At 24.2% G+C, this 12,176-nt stretch overlaps 3 protein-coding genes across 4 annotated transcripts; 1 reads left to right on the top strand and 2 right to left on the bottom strand.

The window, feature by feature from the left end:
• Positions 1 to 1,128: 1,128 nt before the first annotated feature.
• On the bottom strand, positions 1,129 to 4,930 carry RabGGTa (Rab geranylgeranyltransferase subunit alpha). Its single transcript, XM_033339767.2, has 7 exons — positions 4,537 to 4,930; positions 4,198 to 4,308; positions 3,917 to 4,035; positions 3,391 to 3,578; positions 3,114 to 3,305; positions 2,442 to 3,017; positions 1,129 to 1,662 (listed from the first exon to the last, which is right to left on the bottom strand). The coding sequence occupies exons 1-7, from the start codon at positions 4,537 to 4,539 to the stop codon at positions 1,220 to 1,222; spliced, it is 1,632 nt and encodes a 543-aa protein (XP_033195658.1). The 5' UTR covers positions 4,540 to 4,930; the 3' UTR covers positions 1,129 to 1,219.
• A 43-nt stretch (positions 4,931 to 4,973) lies between these two features.
• Su(P) (prostaglandin E synthase Su(P)) lies at positions 4,974 to 7,746 on the top strand. The gene is made up of 5 exons (XM_033339811.2): positions 4,974 to 5,895; positions 6,004 to 6,078; positions 6,277 to 6,614; positions 6,734 to 6,845; positions 7,239 to 7,746. Exons 1-5 carry the CDS (start codon positions 5,593 to 5,595, stop codon positions 7,602 to 7,604), a joined length of 1,194 nt encoding a protein of 397 aa, XP_033195702.1. The 5' UTR covers positions 4,974 to 5,592; the 3' UTR covers positions 7,605 to 7,746.
• Positions 7,747 to 8,079: 333 nt separating this feature from the next.
• LOC117159706 (uncharacterized) lies at positions 8,080 to 11,973 on the bottom strand. Of its 2 annotated transcripts, none has more exons than XM_033339812.2 (9): positions 11,678 to 11,973; positions 11,341 to 11,493; positions 11,136 to 11,266; positions 10,809 to 10,941; positions 10,165 to 10,287; positions 9,800 to 9,883; positions 9,126 to 9,278; positions 8,456 to 8,584; positions 8,080 to 8,280 (listed from the first exon to the last, which is right to left on the bottom strand). In XM_033339812.2, exons 1-9 carry the CDS (start codon positions 11,784 to 11,786, stop codon positions 8,171 to 8,173), a joined length of 1,125 nt encoding a protein of 374 aa, XP_033195703.1. In that variant the 5' UTR covers positions 11,787 to 11,973; the 3' UTR covers positions 8,080 to 8,170. The 2 variants fall into 2 exon arrangements, with proteins under 2 accessions (XP_033195703.1, XP_076475113.1); XM_076618998.1 differs by lacking the exon at positions 11,678 to 11,973 and adding an exon at positions 11,583 to 11,654.
• Between the last annotated feature and the right edge of the window lie 203 nt (positions 11,974 to 12,176).

Genomic DNA, 12,176 nt, shown 5'->3' with positions numbered 1-12,176 from the left:
TTACTAAATTTATTATTACGCGCGGAAAAAACTACTTGTCCTTATAAAAGTAAGTTTCATTAAGCAACATTCATGAGTACCATATTATATATATTTATATTTTATGAACAAGTACTAGCACATAATATTTTCTAAAATTTTATAATAAAAGCAAATCGGGAGTAGTATACAAATTCAATATTTTCAAAACTTTCAAAACTTTTGAAAATATAAAATTCACAGAATCTAAATCGCATTCCTCAATTTTAAATTATTGGATAAAATAGTAATTTTTAATCATTCGTTAATTTTATTATAAAGTTCATTTCATTTTATATAAGTAAATACTTGTCCTTCAAAACAGATTAATTATTCAATAATAACTACAATGTATTATTTAAACTTAAGAATTGTTTTAATATGTATATAATATATACATGTATATAATATACACATAAAAAATCTTTTGTATAGGGTTACTATTGTTTACAAAGCAAGTCATAATATTATCTTTCATCTATTATTTGTATCAATTTCACAAGTTACAATAAATATAAAAAATCAAGATGTCCTGCAAATCATTTTATTGTTTGTGAACAATGTGGATAGTCTTAAGTCTCAGGGTATACAAAAACTTTATCTTTATGTAAAGGAATTTGTAATTTTATCTATTTATTTTTTAATTACATTAACTTTTTGACAATGTATCAATTTGACAACGTAAGATAAATTAAATTGGGAAAATGAGAGGCAGGTAATAATTAAGAAAACATTAAAAGTAGTTTAAATTTAATTAAAACAGAAAATGTATATATTATTTATGAAACTATATATTGATTCAAAATACAAATTTGTATACTTAAAGAATTTATAACAAGGACATTACATAGTTTCATTAAGGAAATAAGCTTTCTTCTGTTATCTTAATTACCTTTTTATGCAATGTAGAATTCAGATATTTCTGATTTTTTTAAATTGTGAACAGTAACGAAAGTAATTAAAGTCATATATTTTATATATTACTCTATTTATTGAATATTGTATTGAATGAAAATATATAATATACATTAAGTTATTTAAATTGAGAAACTAATTATACAAATTTATAAGAAAAGGTGTAATATAATACAAAAAAATAATAAATAAGTATTTTTATTCTTCCCGTATAACCAAATATTAAATTTTTATTTATATACCTATGCTGGACAATATCTTATTATCAATATGTGTATTATGAAAATCACTCTACATATAGTTGTAAATCTGGATTGATTTGTATAATACTATTTTCTAATTCTTTAAGATTACAGATTGGATTTTCTCTTAAATCAAGTAACTTTAATTTATGTTTCGTTAGTAATTGTAATATTTCTTCTAAATTATTTAGTTTATTATTTCTTAATGATAAAACTTCAAGATTCTGTAACATAGGAAACTCTTTTAAATTTTCCATTTGATTGCTTGAAAGTGACAATTTTTTACAACTTTGGAGTAAAGATAATTGATTTAAGGAATGTGATAAATAATTTGCACTAAGATTTATTTGCTCAAAGAAACTGAGATATTCGTTATTACTGAGTGTGGTTAAATTTAATCCAGAAAGATCAATTTCTATTTCTGTTTCTTGATCTTCTTCTATATTCCATAATTCAGAAATTTTGTATTCAATTATGTATTTGCTCCCTGAAAAAAATTCATTAATTTCTAAATTGAACTAACAAATAATTAATTATTATAATATTTTATATATTTTATATATTTTTCTATTTTATATAATATTTTCTATATTAATTCTATATCTAATTTTATAGCATTTATAAAAGTCATTAATTTTAAAATCAATTCTCCAATAAGGACAATCAATTTTATCAAACTTAAATTCTACAAATTAAAGTTAGCAACTGTAACATTTATATAAAATTTTTCAAATTTTTTTAAATTTATATATTCAGCAATAATATAAACTTACTTAACCTTAAATAACCTAGAAATAAGTTCTGCAGAGTGTTTCAACCTTAACCAGACCCCTAAATATCTTCTTTATCTTTGTATAATTGCAACTTGTGCTGCTATCGTGTCAGACACAACTTCTCCTTTTACAAAGTGCATCACTACTGATTAACATCATTCTGAGCACTTGTATTAAGACATACCCAAACATTGTCTCAGGATTTTATTTTATCAATATTCAAGATCACTTTGAGACTATATGATAGACAATATATGTATAGAGTAAATTTCCTGCCAAAAAATAAAAGTGACTTTCGAAAAACTTGGTAAAAATTATCTTAAAATGAAATTTCTTTTCTAAAATATTTCTTTTTTGGAACCATTCACATTATATCTTAAATATTTTCTAGTATCATTAGAGTTAAAAGAAATATGTAGCTGTTTGGTTAAGGATGAAACATTTTGTATATATATCATTAAATTTTTATAATTTATTCGTTAAATATACTTACGCAAATCTTTATAATAATTGGACCGAAGAGAATCAATATTAACAAGAACATTCAAATTTGTTAAAATATTTTCATAAAACTGTATAAAATCGATTTTCCTCATTAAAAGAATACTGGTTAAATAACCCCACTTATTATTAGGTTCCATTTCTACAAGTTGTTTGTAACTTGATAATTGTTCTAGTAATTGATCTTTATTAGAACAGGATTTATATTTCCTTTTTCTATATATCCATTTCTGATTAACACAGAGTAAAGGATAAAGTATTCCTTCAATTTCTATCTGAACATTCTTTGCTTCATTTAACTGTTTTTTAAATTTTCCAAACCACAATTTCGAAATCTTTGTTTCATATAAAGATTTCCATTGAACGTTCTCATTTTCATTATTTATTTGTAGACATATTGACTCGGCTAGTATATTTTTATTAGCAAAAAGGATCACATTATTATCTTGTATTAAGGCTTGAGAAAGAATAGGAAGGCATTCATGGGTATCTAATAACCATCTTTGGTAGAACCAAGCACTAGTATCACTAGGATCTGTGAATGTGGCATTCATGACCAAATCTAATTCTAAAAGGGAAATGGTAATTTTGCTATACATATTACAAAATAGTGTCAAAACAAACATATTTTACAAACGCTATTAATATTCCATAAAAGCATTACCTTGTTTCTTTTTTTCATTAATATTGTTTTGGTCAGAATTATGAAATATTTTTGATAACAATAAACTTCTGTAATGCCAGGAAGAATAATTCGAGAAATTATTTAGAATCTTTGAGGTAGCAAATTCAAATTCTTCTTCAGGAGAAATTTGTGCTTTTTGTACAACAAATTCCCTATAATTCCAACAATGAACTAAAATAGACCAAAAATAATATTTGTATATTTTACTATTTTGTAAATAATAAAAATAAAAAATTTAATAACATTAGTAACTTACAATTTCTGTCATCTAAATTTAAATACTTGGTGCATAACATTAGTTCCCTTTTCCAATCACAGTTTACTAAATGATTCATAATCCATATTCGTTGATACCATACCCAATAAGATTTAGGATTTTGTTTTAAACAATCTTCAGTAAGTCTTAATTCATTTTGATAATACTCCTCCAAAAGATTTTCATCCCTGTTTGTAGTTATATTACATGTCATATAACGTTCATTTTGATGTTAATTTTTACTCATAATTGTTAAATTTAAAATTTAATAAATTTGTTACTTATATAATATTTGAATTTAAATATATATATTTATTATTCTGTGTTAGAAAAATTTTTCTTCATGAATCTTAAGGGATTAATACATATATATTTATAGTATCACTGTATTATGTATAATACGTTATACATAAAAAATTATATTAATAAAATATCAAATAAGATGTACTTATTATTTAATACTAAAGAGTTCAAATAGCTATTAATCATTAAAAAAATATTAAAATTATTGCTACCACATAATTACCAATCATTATTTGTAAATGCTTCTCTACGAATATTCCATAAAGTATAAATATCTGGATTTTGCTTTACCATACGTTCAGTAACCGTCATCAATTCTTCATCATAAATCTTATCGTTTCTCTGTAATATATAACAATAAATAGTTACATTTTAATAAATTTAACTAAATTACTTTTTCTGTATTTTATTTTTTAATTCGGCTGCTTATTATTTAACTATATGAGATTATATAAACACAATTAGCACTATAATATATATTAAGTGATATATTTGTGAAATTACTTTCTTAAACACAATACTCATGCCAATTCTATAACGTGAAAGTTTTTCAGCTCTTTCCTTCTTCTTCAATGCTTCCTGTTCTGCAGTTGTTTGAACTTTTACTCTGCCATGCTGAAAATTTATTATTATTTTTTTTATTGCAAATTTAACCATATCAAATGTAAAATATACAAAAGGTATATATAACAATCAAATAATGGAAATGTTATATCAAAGGTATTAAATTATTTTATTTTTTCATTTATAGTATATACCACCTCTGATAGTTATATTAAAGTACTAATAATTTATAAGGATAATAATAAAGTAAAAGTACAGTTAAATATTAATTTTAATTACCATGTTGAATATCTCTCCTAATTTGATGCTTTTACCTAACTTTGAGGTTAAGTTTGTTTGTACTGTTTTAATTATAAATACACAGATATGTAATATATATATTATATATATGTATTTATACTTTCGAGATTAATAGATATTATTCGTTCCTAATAGCTAAAGCAAAATTACATTATAAAATCACAACTTCATTTTTTTTTCAAACATCTAGTTCAGCTACGAAGCTTTAGATATTAGTTGACAACTATTGACAAGCTATATAATATATGCGAGCACAAATGTACATGTGTGTCACCAGGTATCATTTATATTTGAAGATGCTATTCGATTCAATATTTAACATTAAATTTTCGGTTTCTTTTATTCACAGACAATATGTAAATTACCGACTGTAATTTACATACTTTATTTAACTGTTACGCGTTTGTCACGCCTGCGCAAAATATATAGTACAGAAGTATAATATAAATTACATAACCTTTAAAATTTGTTCATGATACAAATTCAATAGTACATAAATAAAAATCAATTATCAACAATACCGGTGGAAAAAACGTTTTACTCAATTAACCTGTTGATATTATTGCATCTATTCTACAAATAAATTAAAATGAGTTTATTAAAGATCGAATATGAAATATAAATTTTTTTCCTATAAATTGTAATTTATAAATGTGTAATATTAAATCCCTATCTTCTAAAGAATAAACTCTTTATAAAGTTAATAAACTGTTTATCAGAGCTAATGCAAAAGATAAGTGTTATTAATTATACATTTAGTGGAATAGTAAACAATAAATAAAAATACAAATTTGTGCTGGATATTTTCTTATAATTTTATTAGATTATTTATTAAATTTCGTATTAGAACGAAAATTAAATGTGAATAACGCGTGATCTATAAAGTTTATTACGAAAGTCATATATTTTGTAATTTTAATGCATAACCTTTTTTGTAATTGTCATATTACTGAGAGGAGCAAAATAATTTATTTAAGAGTAACATATTTAAAATAATTAATTTATTTTAATCTGTGTATATAATAAGACTTCATAATGTCTATATTGCAAAGACTGTCAAGATTTCCACAAAATTTATATTATGCAAAAAATGTTATTAAAAGATATCCAAAACGAAATGAAAGTATTTTATCAGCATCTCAACAATCTTCAATGCTAAGAACTGTATTTAAAGCAAGTCTAGTAGGAATTTCTATAGGATTTCCTGTTGGTATAGCTATTACCACAGGATATTCTTGGTATAAAGATATGGAAGCTTCAAAAACATATCACCTTCAAGGAAAAGAAGAAAAAATTAAAATACTTAAAGAAAAACCACCAATACCAGTTTCTAGAGAAGTATTTTGTGTTTACATATTAATTCATGCTTATTTAATTCAAAGCTTAACATTGGATTAATTTGTTTTTCATACATCAAAATACTTTCTTATTTTATTTTTATTGCAGATTATTTTTCCAGTGGACACTACTGAATTAAAATTAACTCTTTATCAATATCAGACATGTCCTTTTTGTTGCAAGGTAAAATATTCATATGTATCATTTATTTAGTAAGTACTGAATTAATAGTATGATAAAGATATAATTAGCAGCATGTATATTTTTCAAATGAAAATATAAGTGTAAAATATAGTAGCTAAATTTTAATCACATTTTTTTAGAAATAATAAATTATTGTTTTCATAAATTGTGATAATTGTAAGTATAAAACCACTTTAGGTCAGAGTTTTCTTGGATTACTATGGAATATCTTATGAAATTGTGGAAGTTGATCCTGTATTACGGAAAGAAATATCTTGGTCATCTTATAAAAAAGTACCAATACTTTTAGCACAAGTAGATTCAGGATATCAACCTTTAAATGATAGTTCAATGATTATTTCTCTACTAGCATCATATTTGAAAGAGAGATCCCAAAAAATTAATGATTTAATAGAATATTATCCAAGCATAGCAATGCATGATGAAAATGGAAGATTGAAATATGAAATTATGAATAAATACTTCTTAATGTATCAAGATAATTTACCTGCAAATAAAATTATGGATAAGATCATGTAAGTTCCATTGTAGAAAGAATAGTTATTAGTGGCATTAAAATTACAATACTAATACTTATATTTTATGTTACTAATATTTATTTACGTTTTATATTTTGAGTAACATATTGTTCTAGGGAAGAGCGTAAGTGGAGAAAATGGGTTGATGATGAATTTGTGCACACACTATCACCAAATGTGTATAGAACACTTGATGAAGCCTATAAAACTTTCAATTGGTTTTCTAAAGTAAGTAGTTTAATAGCACTTAAGCATCATAACACACTATATAACCAAGCAAGATAATATAATAATTTTAGCATTAATGTATAAATTAACCCCTTGCCATACTTTTACAAGTCTGAGTCGTGATGAGAATTTTGAACTAAACTTGAATATCACAGGTCAGACTCGTGATCTTAATCTCAGGCCTAGTGTAAATGTCTTGAATGGTGTCTTTTTTCTAAACACGGGCATGGCTATCTACGCACTCAGTCGCACGATATCATGTTTTCCGACACTCTCAGCCACTTCGGCTCCTTTCTCGACCATTCGGGTCAACGTTTGGGCCCAGATTCTTCCAAGTATGGCAAGGGGTTAAAAAAAAAGGTAGAATGAAAAGATACTTTTTTAATCAACTAGGTTGGTAAATGGGAAGAATATTTTCCAACATGGGAAAGATTAATTATGATAAATGTAGGTGCAACAGCTATGTGGCTTATATCAAAACGATTAAAAAAAAGACATCATTTAAAACAAGATGTTCGACAATCTTTATATGATGAAATCAACAAATGGTTAAACGCTATTAATAAACATGGTGGTACATTTATGGGAGGAGAAAAGCCTAATTTATCAGATCTTGCTGTATATGGAGTTTTGAAGAGCATAGAAGGATGCAGTGCTTTTAAAGATGCTTTAGATAATACAAACCTTAGCACATGGTATAATGCTATGACAAAGGAAGTAGAAACTCATTCAGGAAGCAAATATTTAATGACTAAATAATATAAATAAAACATATTGATTTGTATTGTTTACATTTTTATTATCTTATTGTTTACATTACAGTTCTATTATCATTTGTTTGTGATTATTTTTTCATAATTCATTTTGATCATTAAAGAATACTAGATAGAATAAAATTATATTTTATGCTCTTTTATATTGGTATCACTACAATAAAAAGACACAAGAGAGATTGTATTATAAACAATAAATTTGTAATTATGTAGAAATTAAAGAACATATGAATAATAACAGTTCAGTTCAACATATGAGAAGAATAATAACATAAAATATAACGATAAAATTAAATATACCTATATTTTAACATAAAATCCAATAATGATATAATATAACAATGGTACAATATTTACAATTCGATAATTAGCAAGAAATAGTACACATGATTCTTCAAACTCTTAGTATTTTACTGACTGTGATAATCGTAGGAAAGGGTAGCAAATGAAAAAGAAAGTCCTCCAAACCAAATAAAAATTATTATATCCTATAATATTATCATTATAGTGTATATGTCATATGTATATGTGAAATAAGAACATGCTTTTTATTTAAGCTACACAGGGTAGCTGACGATACATTAATGAGAATCCTTTATTTTCCACTTCTCCAACTTCATCACCATCTGTGACAACATATAATACAAATGGCTTGGAGAAAGCTAAAATAAAAGAAGCTATTATAATAGAATCATATAGTGCACATATGTATGTAAATTTTGTGCATATATATATGTGATACATTATAAACAGACACAGAACTATGCAAGTTATTTATATTAAGTATTTTATGTTTGGTTAAAAAGAAAATTATAGATATAGTAAATATGTACTTACATGTTTTTGTTATAAAGCCATTACCACAAAATCGTTCTGTACCGACTGCAACACCATTTTGAAATGGATGTGGAATAATAACAAAATCTTTAGTGCAATTGGTTCCTTGTTCTGCTGCATATTGAGTACCTATTTATTTACAAATAATTATACTAATTAATAATATTAAAATAATGATTTGTTTTCATTTAAGAAACGATTGTTTTTGGAAGTAACAAATTATTTTGCAACATTTAATAAGTATAATGTGTTTTCATTAGTATTATAATGAGGCACGAGTATCATAAGTACATTAATCAAATTTGCAACCAATCCGAAGATGTTTATAGAAGTTAAAAGACATTGCGAACATAATTTTTAGTAGGAAAATAATATATAGCATATTAAACATATAATTAGTGTTAAAGATGATCTCAGGAAATATTATGGCTTATATAGTAATAATATTTTTGACAAACATATGCTTACAATAAATATTTTGTAATTTCTATATACATTTTCAAATTTTACTGATATAATCATAATAGTTATGTCTCATTACAATGCTAATAAAATTTGAAAATGTTTTGTATGATATATTAATATATGATATTATAATGATAATAATATATTAACATTTTTAACATAAATATTATGACTATGTAAGTAACTAATTAGGACATCATGTTACCTATTAAAGTAGAGTCAAATGCACCAGTATCTCCAGAAACGGTAAATGAATTTGAATTTGTTTGAGACCATTCAATGGCACAATATCCTTGTGCCATTCTTACACATACACCATAATTCGTATTTGCGATTTGTCGTGTACCTATTGGTGGTTCTAAAATAATTTTTATTACCTAAGTTTTATAACTTTTATTATTTTTTACTATTTAATTATTGTTAATAATTAAATGGCATTTCCATGAATAATAAGTATCTTCTATTAATTAATTTTTATTAATATCCATAAGAATACTTTTTTTTTAGACAAAATATTAAAAAATTTGATAATATAAAACTCAAAAAATACAATTTGTTGAACTTTTGATATACAGTAGTTATTATAGGTATATAATTTATATATTCATAAATGTATATAAAAAATTTTACTGTAAAATATAAATTAGATTTTTTAAAATTCTGGTCCTAAATACTTAAATATTTAATTATTATGTAGTTGTAATTTGCAACTGGCACATTACTGTATATACTGTATTTTTCTTGTGCTTTCTGGCATATTACTGTATATATTACAGTCATGTACATTTGTATATGTTTTAAGTAAGTGGTAATGTATATAGTTATTTTTAGAAAATAACTAATTTCTGTAAATTATTATTATTATTATAGTTATAATACCTCTTGGATTTTGTGTTGTGCCGTAATTAAAACTTGTTACGGTACCTGTGACACTATCATAATACTGTAAACATCCATTTGGGGCTGTAAGAAGAATTCTATAATCAAGTTATTAGTTAGAAGTAGTTTAGTACTAGATATCATTGGTTACTTCTATCTTAAGATAGCAATAACATATTCTCAATATCTTACTTTTTATAAGCTAAAAAAATGATATAACTTTTATAAATAAAAGGCTAAAATTATTTTAAGTTAAAATCTTTTTTAAATATTAATGTACTTAAATGTCAATTTTTAATTGTTAATTATGAAATATATACCTATTTAAAAAAAGGCAATATAAAATATGTTTAAAATGTACATACCCTTATATGTTGCATCACAGGGTAATTGTTGAATTCTTATATTCCAACGACGATCTGTAGGATATCCAGTATTAGTATCAATTGATATCATAATAGGAGTATCATCATTGAAATCCACATACACTGAAAAATTAAAATCAACAAAAGGGTTGATTAGTGTTAAGTTATTATAAGTGTTATTAATAATTGAATGTATTTACAAATACATAATACAAATACATAGTTTCATATGGACATAGATTTACCAATTAATTTAAAGTGCGATTCTGAACATAGAAGATATAAATCATATAAATATACCCCTGCAACTCAATAGTTCATGAAATATATGTATATGTATTATCAATGAATATAAATATAATTCAACCAAATATAATTTTATTAAATTTTTATCTATATTTTCTAAATTATTTTGTTTAAATATAGGAAGCTATTTTACTATTCAAAAATCATAAATTAATTTTTCATTTATCCGGGTAAAGTGTTTCTGCAAATGTTAATTATTTTATTTCACATTAAGTATATTATATATTAAATATTTATACAATTTATATTGTAAAATTCTAATTATGACATATTTATTTACGATTACATATAATTTGATATTTGTATGTAATTATTGTGTCAATAATTTTATTTATTACCATGTTGATTTGCATTTTCTCCACAAATTCGAGGTATTCTGCTTCCAGATGAAGAAACTAAAAGGAGATCAAGGTCACAAATTCCACTAGAATTCGGTGAAGCAAGATTAAATTCCAAGAAATCCAAACGTAACTAAAACCAATTTAGGATATTACAAATTAAACATGAATCATATTATAACTTTTTACAGAAATAGAAAAAGAAAAAAAGTATATGCTAATTCAATTTTCTAGCAAAGTTTATATCCTTTAACTCGATCAACGTTTAATTCAGCGAAATAATTATTATGATGAACTTAAAGTTTTTAGCATATTTTATTAGCTCACTTGGCATATATTTGAATTGCAACGTTGTACTGTTATTGTGCATCGTCCTTGCCTTTCATAAGTTGTTGGATATTCTGGATTTGTGAAATATGTATTATTTACATTTGTTGTGGAACCACATGTCTTTTGAACTGTAAACATTAAATTTAAATGAACTCACTATTCAAATTTCATAAAAAATTGTTTGAATATTTTAATTACTTACAAACACAGCAAATACCATGGCCATTTGCACAACTGCCAGATGGTATTCCACCATAATTACGGCATTCTCTTCTGGTAAAGCAGGTACCATTTAAATTGTTGCTAGCAAGGCATTGCGAGTTTGCAAATCGAATAACACTGAATAGCGGGAAGACTGTTTAAAAATCGATTTAGTAATTTATCATTTTCATACATAATATAAATGTTTATGTTATATTATATAGCAAAAATAAATATAACTACCATAAAATATTAATTGAATTTTATAATTTTTATTATTTTTATTTTGTACCTTCGTCATCTTTAAATACAATTTCATTCATTTTTCTATTACTTACACCTTCCGCGAGACATTGAATTTGGAATTTCCGTGATATCATCATTATCCAATTTATAACTAACGATATTTACAAAAAGGAAGATCGTAAAGTAAGCTACACGCAACATCTTTCAATTTGTATCTGTTCGAAATACTCTCAATTCTTCTGAAGATTTCGTTTAACGGTACTCAAGAAATCAGAACAATTAGCGTGCAAATGAAAACCAACTTACTACCTACTATTCGTGTTTATATAACTGGATTATCGAGATATCCATTACACATAAAATTTGGCTAAAGATATGTTCATCGATAATATGATAAATTTGTTACATATATAATATCTTATACTTAGAATTAATTAAATTCAGACAGACTCTTCATACAATATTAATCCTAATTTCTAAGAAATTTCATTAAATATAATTAATTATAGATATGTGCAAAAATATTTAAAAAAAGCGAATAGAATAAATAAAGGTACAGATCTCGGTACAAACCGAACGATACAATATCGT

The sequence above is a fragment of the Bombus vancouverensis genome, chromosome 5 (assembly GCF_051014615.1).
Source record: "Bombus vancouverensis nearcticus chromosome 5, iyBomVanc1_principal, whole genome shotgun sequence".
Taxonomy (NCBI): Eukaryota; Metazoa; Arthropoda; class Insecta; order Hymenoptera; family Apidae; genus Bombus; species Bombus vancouverensis.
This window is presented reverse-complemented; position numbering and strand designations above follow the sequence as displayed.